General features: G+C 46.4%; 5 protein-coding genes across 5 annotated transcripts; 3 read left to right on the top strand and 2 right to left on the bottom strand.

The window, feature by feature from the left end:
- Positions 1–2,659: 2,659 nt before the first annotated feature.
- On the top strand, positions 2,660–3,330 carry JR316_0005322 (uncharacterized protein; the record flags this gene model as incomplete). The annotated part of the gene is made up of 3 exons (XM_047891082.1): positions 2,660–2,986; positions 3,047–3,133; positions 3,187–3,330. The coding sequence occupies 3 exons, from the start codon at positions 2,660–2,662 to the stop codon at positions 3,328–3,330; spliced, it is 558 nt and encodes a 185-aa protein (XP_047750843.1).
- A 3,127-nt stretch (positions 3,331–6,457) lies between these two features.
- JR316_0005323 (uncharacterized protein) lies at positions 6,458–8,345 on the top strand (the record flags this gene model as incomplete). The annotated part of the gene is made up of 2 exons (XM_047891083.1): positions 6,458–7,223; positions 7,889–8,345. Coding segments are annotated over 2 exons (1,223 nt in total), but the record flags the coding sequence as incomplete, so codon positions are not given.
- A 3,797-nt stretch (positions 8,346–12,142) lies between these two features.
- JR316_0005324 (uncharacterized protein) lies at positions 12,143–13,671 on the top strand (the record flags this gene model as incomplete). Its single annotated transcript, XM_047891084.1, has 6 exons — positions 12,143–12,252; positions 12,305–12,455; positions 12,512–13,066; positions 13,118–13,330; positions 13,390–13,602; positions 13,651–13,671. 6 exons carry the CDS (start codon positions 12,143–12,145, stop codon positions 13,669–13,671), a joined length of 1,263 nt encoding a protein of 420 aa, XP_047750845.1.
- A 1,604-nt stretch (positions 13,672–15,275) lies between these two features.
- On the bottom strand, positions 15,276–15,989 carry JR316_0005325 (uncharacterized protein; the record flags this gene model as incomplete). The annotated part of the gene is made up of 3 exons (XM_047891085.1): positions 15,276–15,565; positions 15,771–15,920; positions 15,977–15,989. The coding sequence occupies 3 exons, from the start codon at positions 15,987–15,989 to the stop codon at positions 15,276–15,278; spliced, it is 453 nt and encodes a 150-aa protein (XP_047750846.1).
- Positions 15,990–18,417: 2,428 nt separating this feature from the next.
- JR316_0005326 (uncharacterized protein) lies at positions 18,418–18,910 on the bottom strand (the record flags this gene model as incomplete). The annotated part of the gene is made up of 2 exons (XM_047891086.1): positions 18,418–18,721; positions 18,783–18,910. The coding sequence occupies 2 exons, from the start codon at positions 18,908–18,910 to the stop codon at positions 18,418–18,420; spliced, it is 432 nt and encodes a 143-aa protein (XP_047750847.1).
- Positions 18,911–24,665: the final 5,755 nt, after the last annotated feature.

Here is a 24,665-nt window from a genome sequence, read left to right on the forward strand (position 1 = left end):
TTATACAGGTTTTTTCGTCTGTTCCCACGGCGCCTCGCGGTGTGAAGCCGCTGGCGACCTGGCTCGCCTTCCGTCGTCAAGTTGAGCGTGGGTTTGCTATGGCACCAATACCCGTGTTTGTAGAACCACTTTGAGATACGTATTGTACAGCAGGCTCACTCGGTACATACCTGTCTATTGCACTCTTGATTTCTGCACACCCTCTCTGCTTTATGAAACCACGCTCCAGAATCAGCTAGATTGCATCCTCCGTGTCTGTCAGATCGTCCACCTCTTGATTGTCTAGACATACAGCCCCTCTGTACACTGTATGCCGGAACACCTCCACTTCTGCAAATTCTTTGTGGGTGTGAGATGTGTAACGCGGGGTAAGCCTGCTCCATTTTACTCAGAAAAGCTGAGCGCTTCGCTTGTAGCGCTTCTGACACTTTATCGCAGCCCAACAGAGCGTGAACCTAGTCCTCTACCTCCACTCTGCAAAGCCTGTAAAGCCTATGGGGTCTATGGATCTTACTCTGCCTCCCATCTACATGTCTGAGCACTTCCACTGCCGGCCCGTGCCCAGCACATATCAGACGCGTCAAGGCCAGGTAATGGTCAGGAACTGTTACTTGGGTGAGGTACAGTCGCATCTTGCACACCGCGCCTATGGAACACAATCCGGGGCCCTGCCACCTGGCTGGTCAAACAAGATTTTTGGAAACGGATAGCTTGTCACATACGTCCCCTGACGCGACCCAGAGCGATTACATCACGATCATAGTGCCTTGTTTATTGTCTGTAGTTGTGTTAAGATTCTTGTCATCCGAAGATACACTCAAATATTAAGAAAGTAGGTACAAACTCTACGTAATCAATGGCCGACATATGGATTTAATTGCATTCCTCCGGATCGTTTTAGAGAGATGAGATAGTTTCCCAGCATATATAGAAGAAACGATGCCGGTCATTGTATTTACAGGTTTTTACCTTTCAATAAAATGTACAGACGTTCTGGAGCAACTCGAAAAGAAGCGAGACGATCTTTATGTGATTTAAAGGCCTCAAGAGAGGAGAGGAACATAGACATTGTTCAACGAGCATTTGTTTACATAACTATCACTCGGTAAACAAACCTGTTATTCAAGACATGGATGTGTGCTTAGAAGCAATCCTCTCTTGATCAAGGAATGCAAGGTTTGCTGCAAGCTCGGAATACTTTGACAGTTTTTGAGGGGGTACTGGGTGATGGGTCGACTCAAATGACAACCTTTCCTCAGATTCTTGTCTACTCTGGTATGAAGAAAGTCAAACAAGTTACAAAGTAATATTCAGCACAATTTTTGAAACCTACCCCATCGCTAGAAGCCGCGGAGTGCAATGCGAAACCAAATCTTTGATGATACACGCGACGACTACCATGAAGCTTTGCCATCTGCAACAATCGCCGTTGTATAAGTGATGGAGGACGGGGCTATGAGAAAAGTTGAAGTTGGTTTAAGTGAATTTTAAACATATACTGTTAAACATACTTTTTTGTCAGTTGAAGAAGTCGGATGATCCTCAAAGCCGGCCCACTTTAGAGATAGTAAATTAGCAACGCTATACCATGGAGCAACAAAAACGGCGCACGTCAAATGGTGGATATGCGGGCAAGTATAGACGAGTTGGAGGATACGGAGGATAGACATTGAAGTCTATATCGAAGCGTGATTGGGACATCAGATAGAGATATTCTGCAGCCGTGGGGGGTGCATATCCCCTAGGCATAGGAAATTGAGAGGGGGGCAAAGAAGAAGGGTCTGTAAAGAGTGGAAAAGGAGGGGGAGGGGGGGGATAGGTTCTAGGAGGAGTACCACATAGGTAATCAAGAGTCTGACAAGGCATCATGCCCTGGTTTACTGATTGATCCATATGAAGGTGAAGAGGCACCTCTCCCCCGTCCACTGATTGATGCCTGTGATGGGACGACATGCTTGAAATTGAAGAAAACGGTAGGATTGTTTAAATAGAAAAAGCAGGAATGGCTACAGGTGCTTTCTGGCGCCGCCTCAGTGCAAAATAGCTATGATGCAGCTTTGATCAATTGATTTCAGGATACTGTTTATGTTATTGACTTGCTTCGACCAACTGAAGAATCTCGAATCTCGTACGCGGCTGCCTTGAACAGTCTTATCTCAATTGAGCAGCGTGGGAATTATTGGAATCCAGGACGCGATTTCATTGGCTCATGATTCAATATCTCCAAAACGACGCGCCATTGGTCAGATCACCTCGTTAACCTAACCTAACCTCTATGCGTGTGAATTTCTAGCACTTAAGTTTGACAGCAGGCTTTCTCACCCAACCTGCCTCATCCGTCCTCAATCGCTCGTAAAACCATACAGACATTCGGCTGTGTTGGAGTAAGGTCCGTGATAATCCTCCTTGTTGGGTGCATCGTGCTATACTTGTCCCTGCCTATCACTTCTTCCTCGCCCTGCCCGTCTTCATCCTTACCGTCGACTCTCGCGAGTTTAAGCACCTAATGTGCTTTTCAGGACTCGGGTATTTCGCCAGATGGTCATCTGGCATAATCAGTCTAGAATAAGCTAAAGAACCTAGCTTTACGTATATAGATCCCCTGAACAACTTTTTTGTTGTGCGAGTTCTTTTCAACTTGATCTCTGACCACTCTAAAATGAATGCTTCCCCCGACATGAAAATCCTCAGCTTTGAGGAAATACTAAAAATCGAGGCCGAAGTATTCCAACCATCCTCCCCCCATTCTTTCCACCCATTTTCCTGTTCAAGTTCGGGCACGGAGTCCGAAAACGCACACAGTGAAGATCAGTTTAATGCGCATATTAAGGCTACGGTGGAGATTACCAAATCCAGGTTGGAAAAATCGGCCCTAGCTCTATTTGATTTTGTCGTCGACCAAACGAACTGGGATATGGACTCAAACCTGCTTCAGCTGGGTGAGGACAAGATTTCGGAGGTGCAAATGTGGCATGAAAAGCTCGAGGTGAGTTTATGCCGATTCTGTTTTGCTACGGTGTCCTTACTTAAATTCACCCGTGCATAGACACCACTTCGGGACTCTCCAAAGTACACACCGATGCACTTCGCGTCTTATACAACAACCGCCTGGACATTCATCCACGAGATAGAGGTGAATACTCCATTCTCTTCAATAAATAAATAAATACCTATGTCTCGACTCAGAGTCTGCTAGCACAATACCAAGAATGGAAGGATAAAGTATCGCAGTCCACCCAAAACTCGAAATTCCAGACTTCCTCCACAACTCCTGGCTCAGTTTCAGCAATTTTGCCAACTGCCGAGCCCAACAGCCTAGCTAGAGGATAATGGACATCAAGTGTAACATCGTCGGTCGGGTTTTCACAGTGCCATATGAACCTCTCCACGTTCCTTCACCTCCAATTTTTTACAATTGTTAGCCGAGTACCCTTGAATCATGTTACTTTTCAAAAAATCAAGTCAAATCAAATGTTTGTGTTTTCATCTTCGTGTTGAGTGCGATTGTTTGCTTAATGAACATTTGTGGAGCGTAACCGCCTGATCTTGCGGTTCATTTGCGTAATACGATTGGCATGCCACTTACTACGGAAAATACGGCGCCGTAACTGGGATTACCTTCTATGTACTGTGCTCAATATATTTCCATCTACCTTCCGATTCACACCCGGTCCGTCGACGACCAAATTGACAAGTGACTGAACAAAAATTACAGATTGTATATGGCGTTTTTTTGAGACGGCGGCATGGCGGCGATCGACACGAAACCCTTTCAATTGGCCGTATGAACTCTGCGGTGCGTCCTCCACCTGCCCAGCCTCCTTTTCCCACCGCCCCAACACCACCCGCACGACGCGGACCTACGCGCATCCGCGTGCGACTTCACTCGTTACATGGTGGGCTGGCCTGAAACACCTTCACCTACCTGCTGACAGACATGTCTTGCGACTCGGGTGTTTGGAGGTGCGTGCATGCTGAGGGACGTGCGCGAGTGGCTGAGAGATGCGCATGAACGTGCATGGTGAGGATGAGGATGAGGGTTCGAATCGTGTTGAGAGCGGTCGTGGTGATGGAGCGTGGGAATTATAACTTGTACCACAATTTGATCTCTTTCTTGGACTCATCGGTCTATACTGGATAGGGCTTGTACCACTAAGGCTTGAAACAAGTCCCTGTCGACTTTCTCTGAGACAGTTTGTTCTGAAAATCAAGCTACACGGGCTACTTCGATAAGGCGGTCATCAGAAAGGTCTGAAAACTGTGGATTTTGCTTGAGGTGACATGCAATATAGAGTGAATGCGTGGGCGAGAGGTGGAAGATATCTATTAATCCGTTTTCTATGATTGTTGTTGGAAGTATTAGCAACGGCACGGTCCATCAGTTAATTGCGATTGGCTCTGAATGTTGATTGGCTCTCTAGTTTAGCATAACCAGAGTCAACCGATCCTGGATTCCCGAGTAAAAGCCTCAGAGTTTTGCAGGTCTTGAAGGCGGCAGATGGACCGGATCGCTAATGGCACGGGTCTAAACAGGATATGTTGGCGCGGATAGGTTGGCCTCCACGACGTTCCACAGCTCGAAATACCCTTGTCGAGGATGTCGTCATTCTCGGGCTTCGGTACATGCTCACCTATTCCATTAACATCTTGATTACCTTGCAATTTTGATGTTCTTACTTAACCAAACCAACTCAATGAATGTCAAGCAAAATAGCTTCTCATTTTTGCCATTTTGACTCCTCTCATCAGCAACCAAGCTTTAGGCCCCCATTTCTAGTCACAGGTCTTCGCCTCATGCATGGATCACAGAGACTCGGAGCTTGGAGACTACAGGTCATAAGGTTGCCGTTGCATGCTCAACCGGCGCCCTTATCCTATATTGTGTGCGAAATTGGCGTTAAAGCGGAATTTGATAATAAGAAGCCTGTCAAGCATGTGTTGATAAGTCTAGAAAATGTGTGAGATACTAGACTAGTACTATAGCTGCAGAGCTTCTCGTTATAGTTGCATGGGTTGCCAAATGGTTCTGCAAAATTGTCAGGTGACTCGTGACAATTTATCGTATATCACCCTGTTTGCTCATAAAAACTTGCCAAAGTCGAAGGATGCTGGAGAGTTGGTGCGCTCTGCTTTGCGCCTGGTCAGGCACGCAATTTTAGAAAGTAAGCGTTTCGCAACTTGAAAGAGCGATGTGATTATGTAGCCCTGGCACCCCTTTTGCCGAACGTTTTGTACTGGATTTTCCCACAGGTAGACCGATAATGGGCCCAATGTAGGATTGCCCGTCGACGACGCTCTTCTTGGCTCTGTGTTGACTCTCACTATAACTTATAATACAGAGCTTCTGTTCGCCTTAACTTTTGTTCGCGCAAAAATACTTAGGGTCTGTCATCATCGGCATCCTGGATCACAGTGTGAATGTTACGAAATATCCTGGGTGCTTGTCCCCGCAGCTCAGGATCCTAAGAGAAGTGATGTGGGCCTAGATCAAACGTAAGATAAAGGCGGGTCTTGATTAATGATTTGTTAGGTTGGTCCCAACGGAGTTTTCTTCCGGATCGAGCTCCGCTACACTGCATTGCGCCAAACAGCTGACAAAGCCAACTTAGCTTTGACAGTTGTGTAGTTATGTGATTGTGATCCACACCCAAGAAGGGGGTTCATTTGAGTGTTTCGCGTCCCTTGATTTTTCATACCCTTAATCTCAACCCAAATTTGCCCAACTGTGCTTAACACCATCACATTTTTTCATGTCGCCGCAGCCATCCACTTATCATGGTCAAGTATTTTAAAGATAGACCTACTAAAAAATGTTTGAGTCGATTTAAACTTTTGTTTTTTTTTATACAGGAGCAAGTTCTGATTTATGAACCTGTCGGGAAAGTTGGATTATAAGGTAGGACCATGAATTAGGCTCGGGGCTGCCGGACGGGGCTGCCTCGTCCGGAAAATACACTTAAGTTATAACCGACTCTGTACGGGAACAACACTATAACTTGGTACTGTATTTCTCACGCGCCGATGTTTCCCGCTCTTCCTTGCACATACATCTGTGTATCCGGTCTATAACTTGTTCCCACCAGTTAAGCCATGGACTGTGTCGTTTGTCTTGATGTCATTGAACAAACAGGATTTTGTTTTCCTTGTGGTAGAGCACTTCCAATAGTTTCATTTCCACTGTGATTAACAATCGTGTTAGGACATATCTACTGCGAAAGTTGCATAAAAAATCACTGGAAATATAATGCCACGGAATCTCAAAGTCTCTTATGCCCTACCTGTCGGTATGAGGTGGCTCTACCGAGTACGTCAGGATTGGGTTGAATTCTATCGTGTTGTAGACCGATGATGAGTTCCAGGAGAATCTGTGGATTGCATCCGGAAGGTTTTCATAACCAGCGTAGCCCGTTCGAAACACCCCCTCCCTTCGCCATTAGAGGAAGCATGCTTTGGCGAGATGCGCAATTTCCGGGAGGCCCTGGGCATAGTCAAGGAAGAGAAGGAAAAGGCTCTCAAGGAACTGGCTTTGATCCGAAAACACAACACTCATTTGGTAGACTCACTCGATAAAAGTGTCGACTCGATAATGCTCAAAGACAAACAATTGAAGGATCTCCGATTTCAATTGGAACAAACGCGGGGGGCACTTGAGTGTGCAAAGATGGAGGCAGCCGTACGTCAAGCCTGCTCTGAGAATCGGGTCAAGACTCTGCGAGAGGAAATTGAAGCTCAGAAAGCCGACATTGAAGAACTTCGAGGTTCAAACGAGGATCTGAAGAGCGTAGTCCAAAAGCTTTCGAAAGAGGTTCGACACCAACAGGATCACATCGCTCTCCGATACATAGAACCAGAGTCGGCGGAGAATCATGCTATGGAAGCATTGCGAAAGGCGATCAAGGAAAGTCAAGAGGCTAAACGTGGTAAGTATGTCTCTGTGGCCCGTGAACGAAGTCTCAATAACCTTGATGGTCATTCAGAGCGGCATCGGATCTCAAAAGAACGCATTTGCGCCATTGTGGATGTACCAACAGGTTTATATCACTCCTTGAAAACCAAGCTTCTCCCCGAAGGCAACTGCCTTTCAAACAAATCAATTTCAGACAAACCATCTCCCGCAGCTGTATCGACCAATTCCTCTAGGATACTGAGGAAAGGCAAAGTCGTCGAGCACACAGGCTTTGCATACCCAAAAGAACATACCGTTCCGGATTGCATTCCAGAGCGTAATGGGCGCCACCACTTTTCTGGGGCTGGAAGCAATGCACATTATGCACATTTCACCTGCAAACACTGCCACTTTCGGTGCAGGGAGCGCAAAGCTCTAGCATAATTTCAAAGGGTATCACTAACTCAATCATTATTCACTGAATGCCGTGCTGATCACAGCTACGTTCTCATTTAGAGATCGATGTAGTATATTTTGTCCAATAGCTGCTGCAATAGTCGTTTGTTCATTGCAGTGTGGGTTTATCCCAAATGTTGAATGCAATACATTTTTTCCCGGCCTCACATTCATGGATTCATCCGCCGCCCGTCTCGTTGCTTGAATTGTACTGCGCAACACGAACGCGTTTCTGTAAAGATGATTTGAGCGCAATATCCTTCAGAAATAGAGACGAGCAGCTTGTCTCTTGTCTCAATACAAAAGTACTCATTCTTATCGGTACTTTCGGCAGCACTGAACACAACCTCTGCCATGAATCTACCTTGAACGTTATATTCTGTCAGTCACTGACTCTTTTAAACTTTACAGTTACTTAACGAGTCAGTTCTACCTCGCCAAATGGCAATTGCATCGAAGCAAATGCGAATACAGCAGGGATACCGTGGAGTTGACACTGCGCGCTGATCCCTGCTGCGCTGTGCTTACTCAAACCGAACTCATTAGCAGTTGGTACCCTCACAGCAACCGCGGCACCCAATAAAGTGTTGAGTGGCGATGGCGTTGTGGTAGAGAAAACCACAGCAGAAGATCTCCTGCTGCGTCACCTACTCTCGAACCGCTGCTCGAGCACCGCGGGAGAACAGCAACAACGGTGGGCTGCTGCCCACAACACCCTGCGTGGCGTTGTCAACACAAGGAGTAGCGGCAGCGGGGTAAAACGCACAACGTGCTGCACCGCAGGGCAATGGAGAGTGGTGGGGGCGGCTCAAATGCGACACCACACAACACTTCACTTCATTGGAGACGCAGAGCGGCAGATACGCAGGGTCGGTGAAGAGGGTTGCAGCGGCGGGTGGAGAGCATGCCACGCAAATGTTGTGGTCAGCGTAGAAGGCAGCGGTGGTGATTTGGATGCCAGCACAGGCATAACGCTGTATGTCGTGGCGGGCAGCAAGGCTTCGTGTTAACTCTAAAGGCAATCAGGTGCAAAGTGTAGTGTAAATAGATATACAGAGAACATAAGTCAGAGACAAAACCACGCACCTATGGGTCTCCCTCTGCAGGGTCTCCCCTTGAGTTCCTACAACCCCACTTGCTAACTAGGACACTGCTGACAGCGTCGAGGCGTGTTGCATTACCAGGTGCCAGCAAGGCAGACAGTCATTTGAACTTTGAAGCACCGCGCGGCGGCTTGTTTGAACATTTCGCATCGCCGTGTAATGTGTATCCATTGCAGCTTCGAGTAGTTGTGCTGTGTGGGAGCAACGCAAAGCTGAAGCGTCGAGGACAAGACAAACCAGCAGCCATGAACTTCTGGTTGTCGAGGGGGTGGGGGCCGGGGGTGAATGTAGTACAGACCAACAGCCCGAAGCTGCTGGACATTGGGAAGCCGCTCGAAGGTGCTATGCTGTTCAGTAAACTAAATAACATAAAAAGGTTGGGTAGCTGAGGCAAAGATTTAGATGTTCAAGACAGGGCGCAGTGTATGTCCGTGCCCGAACATTCCTACGCCCGAGAAGACTGGACCAAAAGAAAAGAGGGAATGAAGACAGTAGGCGAAGACTTACGAAGCGATCTGCGGCAAGATAAGATTGCAACCGAGACTGTAAAAGAGTGGCTGTAATGTTACATAAGTATGGACAGTCACTTGACAGGTGAGAAAGTAGATTAGATAAGTTTTCCAGATTCTACGATGACCAGTTGCTGGCTCGTCTTGCCGCCGCCGCCACCTTCCTCAACTTTGCCATTCGTGAGTTCACCCTCCATATTTTCTTAGTACCAATTGGGTCCTTCGGAATCTTAGCAGTTATGTGCACTTCAGCAGCGAAGACATGTGAAAGTATTTCTATTCCTATATACAAATAGTCATATGAAGACTGAATCATACTTGTACTTATCATAGTTTAAGTAAGAAAGCAGGAAAGCATGAAAGTGGGTGGGGGGGGGGGGAAGCAAGGTACCAAAAATAGAATCTAAAATCTGACGGATTTCTGCTTATATCAGCGGCTACTGGCCCAACATTCAGATTATATGCATTCCAGAATCAGTGCACGTAAATTGGCCATCTTTTGGCAGCGTGGACATTGTGGGACTACAAGGACGATGAGATAAGTTGTCGAGCAACTGGTTTAACAACTTGTAAAACCACTCACTGGCATCAATCTCAGCATTCCTACCCTCATTATTTTCCACGTTAACTAAAGTTTTTGCCGACAGGATTTGCGATCCGATGATTCCAGAAGACAATACTTCTGATACTATAACCTTGAGGTCCCTTTGCAAGGTAAGGAGCTGATTCAACAAAGGCGACTCAGAAGCCATTGTTGACCACTCCAGACCATCAGAGGGAGCGGCTGCAGTGGTTGGTGAAACATAAAGCTTCCCTGCATGCTGATTATCGATGGGGGAGCTGGCGGCTATGGTAATGTGGGTAGAGTTGGGGTGCTGGCTGGTTATCTGTGTATCCACGGCGATACTGGAAGATACGCTTGAAGAAGCAGAGGCCCGGGAGCAAAGGCTAGAGTCATATTGGTTACCACGTTTACGTTTCAACGGCCTCTCCAATGATGCGCCATTGTCAAAGAGCTCAACGGCGGTGTTCTGTGTGGTAGAACGTGACTGCCCGTGCGGGCGAGTGACTGGTGAATCGCCTGGAATGCATGTCATTTGCGAGGAGATCGCCCGTGGCTGCGGCTGTGACGATACCACATGCGACGTCAAGAAGCTGCTTTGTGGTGGTGGAGATTCCGTCGATGAAACCGGGCAGTGAACTGGCTCTAAGGTTGAGACCCATGGTAGAGAGGATGTCGTCGGGGTGTGAAAAGTTGGCGACAAGCTTGGGATATTGGGGGTCGGCTGCTGTAAAGGGCCCTGCTGAAGAAAAGATAATGAAAGTGGTTCCATAACTACCTGCGGTTTAAGAGACTTTCGTCGTGAACTTTTAGAAGACCTTGACGACGGTGGTGGGGCTTTGAATTGTGGCAAAGATGGCGGGGCAAGGGGCCGTGGGGCAAGGGGCCGTGGGGCAAGGGGCCGTGAGGAAATGGGTGGTTGTGAGACAGTGTGTTGCGGGACAGTGGGCCGTTGAGATTCTGGTTCTTTGGAACCTCGCTCGTTGATTCGTGATGCTGGAGCTTGGGCCATTGGATTCTGGGGGCTCGATGCCGAAACTGTAACATTGGGTATCGAAGTCACTAAGATGTTGGGATGTGGGGGAAAGTCTAGAGCGTTGGATAATGAGGAGAGGGTCGAGCCATTGGGAACACTTGGAATTTGCGATGGAGCCTTAGATGTTGTGATAAGAAGGACGTGGGCTAGAAAGGACGAGAAGAAGAACGTACCGGCATTTTCTGGGCGTTGGGCCTGGGCAGCTCATGCACCTGTGAAAGGAGTGAATGATAAGTGGTTTGTTGGGGCCATGAAGGGGGGGAAGGATCATCTGCGGGGTAGCGAGGTGCGGGCGTATCATGGTAAGCGCTCTCCAGCGATATTGGATTGTTTTTTGGCATTGAGAACGACCATTCATGCAAACTAAAACTGATTTCGCTCATTCTGGGGTAGGACTAAATGAATGCCAATTTGTGTGAACGTTGTCAAATCAAAATGTTGTTGTTTGTTTGAAGGCTGAAACCTATCTACCAACCAAATATGCGCAAAGTCGTTGTTTCCAACATGATGTATAGTGATCGATGAACACGCCGACCGCACCAATCGGCTTGCTGCCACTGGGGTCTCCACGTTCTCAAATAGCAAGCTATCTACAAAATTTAGCAGACACTGTGCATTCTCAGTCAATCTAATTATACTTATGAATATGATAGAGTTGTAATAGTCTGTGATTGTGTATCACATAGATTTCCTAAATATATGAACCATCGTACGTGAAATCAATTTGGCAAGTCTGTGGAGAAACTGGCTTACATTATTTTGATATTGTCAACATGAACCCCAACCACTCAAATCAAACTCGAAAAGGCGGCTTCGCCGCGATTATTTGCCATAATTGTGTTTACCGTTGCTTACTAGCGTCTGGCACCATCATCCCTGTCATCTATGACAGCACAATTTTCATTGCTATGTCGCTTCCACATGATACTGGCCTTAAGGAACCTATCAGCGTCGCGCGAAAAGCAAAACCCATTAGACGTCGGATTCCATGGGTGAAGTTCGACGATTTGTCGCCTCCCACTTCGACGGACCCATCACTATTTATGGGAGCTGTTGCTCCCTTGTGTTGCTCGAGAGCAACACTCTACACGTAAATGGATTAAAAATGGACAACCTACCTCGTTGAAAAATGTATAAGAGGTGACAGGATTGTTGGAAGAAGGTACAAAGTCCGCTGTGTATGTACCTTGAACATGGAGTAACCGGCTGACGTCAACTGGCATTGTCGACATGAACTCTCTCACCCTCCACCAATCTTGTACCAATCAATGCACCAAATATTCGTTGCTGTCAAACTGTGTCAAACTGTTGGGCCATCCTATTGAGTAGCGCCACATCAACGATCAATGTTAAGAATAACTACTGCAATTCAGGGTGGCAACCAATAGTACACCGCCAGACAAAGAGGGTCGATCACAAAGGCGAATAACCAGCCCCATTTAATAACAAGGTTTCCTTGGTAGCTTGGTAGTCATTGTTCCACCACCGATGCAAAAACAATAATTTGGCAAAGAGAGCAAGATGCGGAATACATTTGATAAACATTATAAGCATCCATGTTGGACGCCTTCATCCCCACTTCAATTACAAATGCCATTGCAGTGGGCGCGACCCTCCTTCCCACTCTGGGAGGATGATCCAACTCCATCTGACCTCGAACCTTTAGGACCTGCACATGGCACAGCGCCAGATTCCAACGAGTAAGATGATGTTTCTTTTCTAAATCAGGACCCACATATTGATAGAAACCAGAGCAAATGCGATGCACGTAGACGCCGATCAGCACGAGGAGGAGGAAGTAGTGGTGGAGCTATCAGTAGAGGGGGGAGAGGTGGATGTGAGGATGCGGCGCCCACCTGCTGCAAAACGGGGCATAAAAAGCAAGGAGGAAAATGTAGTTCATGTGAGTTTGACCTTTTAAATTACGTCCAGTTATTCATATTCAACTATTTATTACAGTCGCTTATACGGGCGTTTCTTACCGACAAGAAGCTAATTAAACAAGATGGTCAAGAAGATCACTGTAACGAGGATGAGATCAACCCCCTTCCATCTTTCCCTACCTCCCCCGATGATTCTACAGTAAAATCATTCATGGCAATGCAAACTAATACGGGACCGCATCGACACAACCCATTGATCCTGTGGACCAGTCCGATGTCGCACCCATGGAACCAACAAGTGCTCTCTCATCTTCTCGACGACTTCCCACATTATGTCAAGGGAAAAAAGCTCCTCGAGTTAACCCAGTTGTTGAAAAAAAGTATCGGCGCAGACACCAACATATTGGAAATCCTAGACGCCATTGTGTCCCCTAGCAGTGTGAGGCAGATCCTGGAAAAGAAACTGGATGCCAGACGACAGGGAATGCAGGCTGCTATAAGACGGACCCACAGGATGCAGAGGCCCACGCCAATGTCTGTTCCACTTACAGATATCGAATTGCGTGCTCAAGTCAAAAAGCTCAAGATTGAAAATGATAGGCGCAACCGACGTAGAGAGCGAAGAAACATCGTCAGTGACGTTTTCTTTTTCTCTATCCTTTTTTTCTAACTTTATTGACAGAGGTATATTCGTCGCTTTGAAATCATAGAGGAACAAATAATGCTGGCGGCGGACGACGAAGCTCGTGATTTATGGCGGTCAATTCAGAAGTTCTATGCCCATTTCAGGAATGAGGATGTAAGCTCGGATGAATCTGAAGGAGAATGTCGCCCACCGCTGGTTAAAGGTATAAGGCGTATCAGGCGGCATTGGATCTCCCCTGCCGTATCTGCAGTATGTCAACGTTTAGGCCTCTATTCGTCGGAGGAACTTAATTAATCATGCAAACTTAGGTTTTTCATTTCATCGACAAACACTACACATCGGAACATAGTACAGGGATGAAGAAGAGAGGGGCAGCGCCTTTGCCTCGTGATTTGGTGTCAACCACAGTGGATTTTCTTTCGAAGCCAAGGCCTGAACTTCCCGTCAATTTTTATTCATCCGAACTAACGGCTGTGATCCTTCGTGGGTTGCGTCCCAAACCTGTGTTTCAAATCCCTCAGGTGAGATCTGTGACACTTCAGTGTTTGTACAAATTTGACGACTCCTAGATCCCTACTGGTGACCAATGACTTCATATCGTCTGCAGAGTTATTGGACTTAGGTAATTATTAAACTAAACTTGATTGCATTCGGACCTTGTATCCTACACTGCGCTCACAATCCCTGCATTCAAGTCAAGAAATCAAAGAAGTCCTCCACTAACGCCAGTCTGTTTAATAAAACCGCGCCGGCGGGAGGGAAAGAGACAATTCTTTGCCGAGCGTTGGCTGTAAATGATTACACAATCCGAAGGTCGCATTCATACTCCGTAAATTTTTGCAATATATGTCGATAGCCCTAACGCTCCTCGGTCAATAAAAATCCATGTATAATTATGGACAACTATGAGAAACATAGCACGGCGAATTGTCAGGAGATAAGCACGGTGTGGAGTATGGACAGTCACTTTGACGACACAGGTGTTGTTGTTGTTTACGAGGTTACCAAACAGCCCTCAACAAAGCCGCCCGGTGTGTAGCAGCGGAAGACACCCGAAATCTTCCCTGTCCTACACAAGTCATTCACAAAGCGCGCAGTTGTGCTACGGGCGACTTGTTTCCAAGTACCCGGCTCGCTGATAAGCTCCTGTGCGACAAAAAATACGGGTTAAGATAACGTCTCTATAAAAGCAGTTTACATTGGAGGTATATACACTTCTACTTCGTCAAATGCGAGCAGCACATGGAACACAGAACAAGCCACTTTAGGCATGATTTCTTCATGTTTTAGGAGACGGCGGAGCAGGTCATAGCGATCGTCATCCACGGTAAGGTCCCACGACTCGTCTGGTATCATCTCCTTGACTTCCTGCAGCAAAATTCTCCTCCGCAGCCGTATCGCGAGGGGACAGTTTTTGCACTCCAGAAGAGCATGATATGGTGTTCATCCTCTACTGCGCCCATGCAGAATCTCCATCTGTTCCCTGGACCTATTGGTCTATTGTAGATATGCAGTGGATCATGAGTCCGTCACCATGAGAATACACCGATTTCTGACGACGACCAAGTATGGGTATAGTTGGGATGTTGAATGAGCAGTTGAACAGTTTGACGGCAGACGGGAGTGAATGGAGGTTGATGGACATTGGGGCGAGGTACAACTGACTTATAACTGTAAAGCTTAAAAGAACTTCCGGCTGCTCCCTAGCCAAGGCAGTGCGGGCCGCCCTGGCAGGTGTCACTTCCCCGAGTTATGCACACCCATATACAATAAAACGGTTTCAATCCTGCGACAGCTGCCCCGCAGGCGGACAGACCCAAACGCAAGGCACTATTACCTCCACCTCCACCGGAAGCCTACACCGGGCCTATGTTGCATTTACTCCGATAAGATACTGGTGGTTCTGTATATAGTAGCTACTCTTGAGTTACCATTTTAGGCAAATAGCCCAAGGCAATCACTCGGCTTTCCCCTGTTTGCCAGTTTAAGGACAACACAATCACTCTGAAAATCTCAAACCCATAGTCGACTGTACAACTCATCATATTTAGCAAGTAGTATAGGTTACAACAATGTATTAAGTTTGCACAACACGAATTTAAATATGCACTACAATTCACCCCACATAACATGGTCAAGTAATGAACAGTTTGATTCTCCAAGTCCCACAAGTCTAAACTAACGCAGAAAACAACTACTCAAGCACGATTTCGAGATTCCTAATGACGTTCACAGCTATTTCATTGTTCAAATTCATAACCCCTTTCACCCCCCCGGCCCTCGCAAGCGCAGCCGCCTCGGTGGCAACGCGCTTGAAGGCGCGACGACGGCCTTCGACATCGTCGATTCGTGGTTGAATGACTTCACCCGAGGATGCACCGGTGGGGTAGGTAACGGCGTCGTTTGCGCAATAGAGGCGTCGTGCCAGGGCCAAGAGAGCGACGTTGCGACGATACGACTCGCGGTGGGCGAGATATCCACGGTCTGGGAACCGAGAGTTTTACCATAAACTGGCACACACAATACCAAAAAGTAGAACAATACGCACCTGATGTGGGGTGTCTGCTCTGTGAGTTTTCGCTGACTTGATTTTTCTCTGCTTTCGTTCTTCATTCAAAGCAGTCTAGCGTGTGTTGCCTATTCTAATTTAAGCGGAGGAGACTGGGATCATCTGAACTACCCTTCCTACCGACATCGCCCTGGTCTCCAGTATATCCAAGAGAGCCTAAAACGGATCGAACAGCAAGCGCTCGACACAATTTGATCCACGGAAAGTCGCTGCACTCACTGAAATCCCCTCCCTCCTCCTCGACAACGACGGCACTAACAGGCCTGCGTTCTACAAGTCAAACGTCAGCAAGTAGCAAATCAAATAGAATCCGAAAATACACTTACCAGCGTCATTCATTGGAAACTCATTTGCCTGATACGTGGCTCGGAATGAGAATTGAGTGGCAAACCAGAGCGAGAACCGCAAGTCATATTTTTTCAATCAATCGGCGGCCAATCTACTGCTCCAATTGCCAGGATTTACTGCAAAGTACACTCCGGTATCGCCATTTTAACACAGTACACTATTACTTGCGGCTTGGCATAATACTCCCAATACTCCACAGTGGCATCCAAGCGCTCCCGCCGTCAAGCGTCATGCTTTTCAGTTAGCGTCGACTCCTTCCACTGGTCATAACTATCGTCATTGACAAGAAGTTTCGAATACCGTGGAATTTATTGGGCCCGGTATAATGTTGAAAAATCGAGTGGTGGCAAACGTCCTAAGGGTATTCGACGCCGCAAAATCAAACCTGACCAATCTGTTTGTGGAATCTAGAAAAAATGTGATCTTAAGGGTACTCCCTTGCTACAATTTATCCTTGTCGTCAGTATTATCTTGCAGTCATTAATGACGTGCTTACTGAAAATGTTCAGGCAGTAACAGGTCCGTAAATATCATCATGTTGAATTCCCTCAAACACTGCATTCGATTGTGCTAAAAAATTCTCCGGGAAAAGCTGAACAAAAGGCTTGACTCCATATTGATTACAGGAACCCAAAGTTGAATGGACAAACAAAAAGGAAGAGCATACAGGCTCCGTTGCTCCGCCTACGAAGGACATAATGGAATTGGAGACTTGTGTACCATTCGCCGTGGTGTTTTTGAAGTCGAATAAGCTAACTTCCAATGACCCATCCACCGCTCCATCTACACGTATTTTTTGCTGGCTAGGGCTTACGTATATCTAAAGGAAATAGTTCAATCGATGCTGATGACTTTTTTGAATAGGGGTTTCAATAATGCGCTCACAAAACCGCTGACTATATGATTTACGTTGACGTCCAATTTATGCTACAGAAATGGGATAGGTCATTCGTTATATTCGGAGGAGTTGGATTGACAAAGTCCGAGGAATAAAATTTTTGAATAGGTGCGATAGGGCTGTTTCCGCTGTTATGTGCACAGACTGCGGTGCTGAACACTACCACAAAAGAGATAAAATACGACAACATTGCGTGGTGCTTGACAAAGGATCTAATTAATAGTGAAAGAGGCGGAATCTGGGTGGATAATGTCTCCCTTTCAACGACTGGTCACTCTTTTTAAGGTCTAGCAGGTGTTTCGAAATCGCGTGCATTGGCAAGTCCGTGTTCTCCAAGTGCTGACGCGTACAGCCATTTTTTGGGCACTTATGCCGGTGAGTTGTCACCGACCGCAGTCTCTTCGTAGACCTCAAGAGGCTTCATGATTTTTTTATGCTGAGCTTCATCATCTCTAACGGATTGTTGTCAACGGCGCAGTCCGTCATTCGGTGCCGGTATTTTGAGCACCGTTGTCGCTCCCTACAGGCCTCACAGTGCACAAAGAGCTACGTTCGATGGCTGTCAACAACCAGCTGTTCTTACCAGGGGGCACCCACCGGAGCTTACCGAGAAAACAACCCCTCCCTTGGATACGTCAGACCTGGAAAACATGAGAAAGCAGATGGAGGAACTTGAGCGACAGTGTTACGGGGAGCAGAACCAGATACCATTCGAGTTACCGGACCTGTGTTTCCAATCCCCACGCCTTCCTCACGACCCTTTCTTGACGGTATACGACGACGACACGAATCAGCATAGCAGACGCACCTAATCCTCACTGTACCTATATCCAATTTCAACACGACGCACAACTCTGTATCATCAGCCATCTAGCCATCACCCTGTGTTAATATATCTGTATCTGTATGTTCACTTGAAGTTAGATGAGGTTCGTCAATGCATCTGTACAACCACCACCAAATTAATACTATATTTTTATTTATTAGTTACACTGTACCTATGACTGAGTATGAGTAATGCCGCCCATCGATCATAATTGTCGCAGCATTCCTTATCTGCAATGTTGCAACGCAGTAAGAACCAGGGGGCACCCACCGGAGCTTACCGAGAAAACAACCCCTCCCTTGAGGTCAAGGGAGTGGCTGTGTTGCCGGGGCGGCAAACCCTGATAGTCACAGTAATGTCACCATTACTGATCTGTGTGGAGAGGTCTCAAAAGAGAGGAAGGACCTAGTGTAGGCGTATCTAACACAGCTTAACATATTATGGATCCTAAACTATGTCGTATTTCTCATGGATCCTCAACAAGCAGGACTAATGTCTTCGTTATATACCTCTTTCACTAGGTCACACTGCCATCACGTTGTGGTGATTGCCCCCACGGCAACACAGCCACTCCCTTGACCTCACGGGCGTGGCAAAATCCTCGAGCTCAGACGCAGTTTTGGGAACAAAGATATCGTCTGGAGATATCTCCCAACTCCCCAGCTCCATAAGCTGTTCGTCGGTAAGATTCCAGGTCATGTCACCTTCGAAGCTAGGAAACTTGTCGAAGACGGTGTCTGTTCCCATTTGCACGTCGGAAGAATCCTGTGTGGGATAGAGTCTGGGCAATTCAGATCCGGCAATTTGATCCAGCAAGGAATAAAATTGGTGCTGCTCTTCTGACAAGGAGTCGGGTTGAAGAAATGGAGGCGAGACTGCATGTCATCGAATGGGAACGTCGACGTGGAGGCAAAATTGGAGAAATCATTGTGCGCGAATGAGGTCTGCTCAGGGGTCGGGAGTGGGCATAGCTCATTGATGAGGTCCTCGAAACCTTTTCTGAAGTAGAAAGGCTTATCAGTCATTTTCATCTAAATAAGCTAAGAAAATACGGTCTCACTTTGCTTTGTTGATGATATCCTGCGACAGTGGGACAAATTCAAAGGGTTTGAGTTCTGTTTCAGAGGTCATCGCCCGAGGTTTAGAGCCTTGAGGAGAGAGTGGAACGTAGCGAACTCTAAAGGCCATATTGAGATATAATTAGTGAGGGAGGGTTTATGCTGTGATGTAGGGTTTGATATTCCGATATTTATACATTCAAGGAGTGGCTACACTTATTGCATCCTTACAATGAGGCCAACTGGAAGCGAGAATATATTTGGATCATTGACGCTTCTGACAAGCCATCGTAGCAATTGATAGGGAGAAAAACGCTGAAGATAAAGCGAAGAAGGAGAGGTTTAATTCGAATTTGATCCATTTTCTGCTTTAACTACTTCGGCGCGTGCAGATGTCTGATTAACTATTGATGGAACGCCCAATTTAGCCACACAGAACAGCGCGACTGAACGCGACCAACAGAGTCATTACTAGTACCACAAATGGATGTTTGGATAGTCCTTGTACACATAGGCACTCTGTAGCATTGGCTAGTCGTTGTCTACTACATAGCCTCTGTTTAATTTTTTATAGAGCTGGGTGGCGCGCTGGTAAATCTACATATCAGATACGAGCCCGTTGGAAAAACAAGTCTTATGCCGACTCACCGCATAACAATTATTAGTGGCACCCCAATTCGAAGCTCACAGATTTAGATACAGTGTTCGATCACAATCAAACCACCAGCTCTGCTTTTCGTCGAAGTTACACGCTTTGCATTGCTAGATAATCCATTTTACAGCCAACATATCTACTGCTTTGCTGCACATGAACGAAACGCCCTCGCTATTCCCTCCATAGAACAAACGAAACGTCAATAGTTCTGTGGCCGGTCTAAGTTACAGAATTCTCGTAGATAAAAGATACTCACCCTATCAACCGCCCTCATTGCTACAGACGAGGTATCCCATGGACGACGGTTTGCGTGGCAATGGATCTGAGAGCTCTTGATTATATGGAAGGTTGGCGACGGTTCGGTCGCAAAAATTGCAGCTCTAAAGTCGACATAGGGGGCAAATGGGTCCTTAGCAAGTTTGATAGGAATATAACAATGCACGACGGCAAAAATGTCAGTGATACTTTTGGGCCCGTGAAGATGTGTATGCCGGAAGATTCGGCGAATCTGTGCAGGAGCCAGGTCTTGAGATTCCGAGTTTGGACTAAAGTATATGACACTGTGCTTTTCTGATTGTAGATAGTCGGAAAATTGTAGGCTGCCCCGATAAAACGAACTAAAGACCTCTATGGAATGCGGCGAAAAGTAAAGGTTGCTTCCAGGGATTCTAGAGGGGGTAAAGTTTGCGATGAACGATTGTTCCATATCTGCCATCAGAGTTTCTCGACTGCGAAGACGACAGATGTCGGGGCCTAGGTAATCCAGCGGGTCTATTTGGGGGTATGGCAGGTCTGTTTCAAGTTCTGGAAGCTGATGGGCAAGCTCCCCAGACTCTAGATTCCTTCGTTTGGTATTAAATTCTTTCCAGGCTTCTTGGAGAGCCGGCGGACAATCATCTGTTCCAACCCAGCGTATTAGATTGGATCGTCTACAGAACGTTCTCATGGCAGTTTCCTCCATTTCTCCTGTGGCGATGGGATTCAATCCACAAAGATTCGATTTGTTAGATACAGAAAAAAACTCACCCGGCTTAGAATTTGTTTTGAATTTTTGCAACACTCCTATCAGCCTTTCCAACGGAAACGCCCATGTGCCATGCAAAGGTCCAAATAGGCGAAGGATATCCTGCATATGCAGGGCGTAATGGTGGACTGGCTTCAGTGCATAATCCGGAAACAGGTCTTGCACTCCAGAAAGATATCGGCTCATATACATTGTGTATTTGTCTATGTGTTTGTTGGAGGTGCGTCTTGATAAGCCCCAGCTCAGGGCCATAGCGAGGTCAACGGTAAGAATGACGAGTTTATGAAGCTGGGAATCCCTCTGTAAAGAGCCAGAGGGCTTCTGGGTGGCCAAAATTTGAATGAGCGACACCGGTAAATCAAATTCAATCACCGTTCTCCACTGGTCGGCTTTTAATTTTCCATGGCTAGGAGATCCAAATTCTTTAGGGAGATTAGCTTGCCAGGATGGACGAAGGGTCAATTCCGAGTCCTGACGAATGCGGGACAGCATTTCTTTAGTTATGATGGGAATGGGCTTGTACTTTGTTTTCTTGATCGGTTGTTTGGCAGAATGGTTGTCTGCTTCGGTAGACATTGTACCCGGAGCGGCTTGCAAGGAAGGTGTGTTTCCTCCATCTAGTAGATTTGATAGTCCCATGTTTTCCGGTAAGTCAATCAAAGATAATCCTTTTGAAGAGACATCCTGGCCCTAAAAAGAGCGATGAGTGTGGAAAAAAGAATAATATTGATTAAACGAACCAATAATGCGCCAATATAATCTTTTTTCCGGCGACCATTCTTGTGCAAAGGCACGAAAACATCCCGTTCTTTACAAAGATGGCTTAAAGTCTTCATATCAAACTTATGCAACTGACTTGGTGATCCGGTAGAAAGGGCGGTTCGAGCTTTATCCATCAAGATGGGAGGAGGGGATGGCTCGTCGTTGTCGTCATCTTGTTCTGAGGGAAGACCTTTCATGTTGAGACCAAGCAGGTCCCTGCAATGACGAGGAACAACACCGAGAAGCAGAACATGGAGTCCGTCTGTTATCGCCCATCTGCTAGGTTGCCAGTACGGTAAGAGAAGCAACGCAGACCACCGAACGCCGTTTTTTCTGGCAAGAAGTTCTTGCTTCTTAAAAGATGACGCAGCCTTCCATTCTTCGGCGTGTATAATATGTTCGGCACGACTTAATGCAGGGGGCCATTTAACACAGTTCAAATTGTGAATCTGGTTTCGAGGCAGTCGGCATCTAGAGCAGAAGTAATTGCTGCTGTGAGAGATGTGCCCAGTAACCTTTTTAGACGCCAATGTGTCGGCAATGAGCGGAATGACTGCTGAACGACATACACGTCCATTGGCATATTTGAATGTACGGGAAAAGTAAGTGCCAGGATGATAGGAGGTGTTTAAATCATGCATAAGGGGTGTGATAAAGGGGTTGATCGCGTCAAGGGCAGGTTCTTGAGGGCCAGGGATAATTCCACATAGATAGATATTTTCTTCTGAGTATCGGATGTCTGGGGGAAGACTAAGACAAATCATTCCCACAACGCCAGTAGACACTATCTTTCCTGAGGCCTTGTTGGTGTGAGGATTGTACCAGTCTGTTGCAAGTGACCAAACAAGACGAAGTTCTGTGCCAGTGGCTCGAAGAAAAGGCTCGCCTGAGCGATCAAGAAAATCTCGAAGCTCACTGGAACCCATAATGTCTGCAAGCTCTGTTTCGAGGGGACTGGATCCGGTTGTGCAGCTCTTTTTCATGTAAGACTCAATGGCGTCCTCTATTCCTGGTCTAGAAAGCATGGCAGCTACGTGATCGTTGAAGTGATGATATGAATATGGTTTTATGGGGGCTGGAGTCACTTTTCCACCTTTGGATGTAAAATCTCCTGCAAGGGATGCCCCGCATGGCTTACCGTATCTAACCTCGGTGCATTGTAAAGGATATTCCGGTATGTCTTCCTTGTGGAGAGTGGGGGGATACAGGGAACAACAGTTTAAATCAGGGCAAGTTGCATAAACAGTCACATCAGGCTCCAAATTGTCGAAAATTTTGTAAACGGTACGTATATCCTTTGGGCTATGTTTTGTTGCGGCAGAATCTACCCTCGGCTGTTCTTTTGAGCCGTAGACTTCCTGCAGAATATGTTCCCGAACTTGCTTCGATCCAACCAGGGAAGAGCCAGATGCTGCCTGGGAGCTTCTGTGGAATAGGTTTTGTAAAAGCCCATTGAAAGACGAAACCAATGACGATGAAAGAATATTTTTAAATTTAGTCGCATTTTGAAAGTAACGACCTGCCACGATCGACATTAGATGGGTTTAACGCAACGTAAAAGAAGGAACCAACCCGTGTTATAGAACTCTGGAGTATCGGATTGTTGCGTTCTCCGAATGCCTTGAAGAGGTGAGAGAGAAAGTGCGTTTGAGAACTGACTTTGAATTTGATCAACGATGTCGGTCTCCGATGTGTGGATAACACCTATAATTCAGTCTAAGAAACACACTGGGCATATGGATTGTGCTATTATTATGAGTACCTTGTGCATTGATTTTATCAACCTCAACATTAGACGTTGGGGGAGACACCTTCACGACGGCATCGGAAGATACAAGGATTGAATTCTGACGGTGCCTTATTTCCGCAAGCGTGAGTTTGGATTTCTTGATGCTGGATGTCTCTGGCCGTTCTGCTGTCGAGGTTTGGACAATTTGGGGTGCTGGCGCTTAATGCATTGCGTTAATGTATAAGTATTTGGAGAGAATGTAGGGTGATCACTTCTCTGGAGCTCGGAACGTCCGTCATCGTCATTTCTCAAGCTCTCTTGATACTCCGATATACGCCTCGCCCTCTCAGCAGCGCTCCTCCCTAGACGACGTGGTCAGCATATACGCAGATATTCGGAACGAGGGGCGACCTTTATGCATGTCGCTATCGTGGCTAGGATCAGGATCTAGGTGAGAGGTTACAACCAGTGGGGTTTGATTTGTCAGTGGTGATTAGTATCATTATCCCTACAACATGCATGATCCATGAGGTCCATGACGGAATCAGCGTACCTAATATGGAAACTGCATCATGATATCCAGAGTGGGGGTCTCACCACAAAAACCTGTAAAACCTCAGGCTCTAAGTTACCCGGACCAGGGAGATCTTTGCTCAGCGAAAGCGCTGGGTCAATTATTCGTATCTGTGAGGGAGCGGTGAGTCCCCCCGGAGTCGAGTCTTCAAGTTTCAGGGCCTTGGAGGCGGCCGGGGGACGGCAGGCATCCTTTTTAGAGTCCGAAAAACTGCTTTCCTACCTACCATTGACCGAACTGAGATTCATAACATCATACAAGTGGGTAAAAATGATAAATTTGAGACTACAAATGGACTCACTACTGACTCGAACAAAAGAAGCACTCTATTCAAAAAAAAAAAATCAAGGTAGGCTAAGGATCCAGCCGACGGATGGCGGGGATCGATAGCCGGACATCACGTGGGATCAGCCGGCGAAAGGCTCAAGAGCAGACAACTATTGGACCAGTTTGGGACCAGTACGGGTTAAGTACAGGCGCAGTACAAGACAGGTACTTGTTTATTATTTTATGAAGTTCATAACTTTAAAATTTACGAGTGTTTTTGTAGATATCACAAAAGAATCAATTTATATTGAATGTTCAATTGTCTTCATCACAAGCGAGAAACAATTGCAACACATAATATATTCGGTGGTCGTGGATTTCTAATTGTCCTAACTAAGCCTTTTAATACTAAATATTGACTTAGTTCGGATCGAAAAGTATAAATATGTGGTCATTTTCACTGATCGTGTAAATTCATTGTCACATTCGAATTTTAACAACTAATTTTTGAACACTTTTTCGCCCGTCGTTTAATCAATATTCCTAATCAAATTTTTTCTACATTTGTGACCATCAAAAATGAATTCTTGCGCGTAGTGTAATGTGCAGGGGTTGTTACCCTGAACAACGATGACGGATCATGATGTAGTATGTCATAGTCTATGTAGAATATACGTAAAAATAGAGTGGTTTGGTTCAGTATATAGATGAACTTACCTTCAATTTCTCTCGCCTGACGGTCCATGGGAATAAGTTCTTGGATATGAGGCGGCGGCATGACAGTGGGATTGGAACTGATAACAGATATATCAGGAGGCCTCGACGGGTTAGGTCCTGAGTGCGAAGTAGTAAGCGATTCCATAAAAAGAGGGAG

The sequence above is a fragment of the Psilocybe cubensis genome, chromosome 4 (genome assembly GCF_017499595.1).
Source record: "Psilocybe cubensis strain MGC-MH-2018 chromosome 4, whole genome shotgun sequence".
Lineage (NCBI taxonomy): Eukaryota > Fungi > Basidiomycota > Agaricomycetes > Agaricales > Agrocybaceae > Psilocybe > Psilocybe cubensis.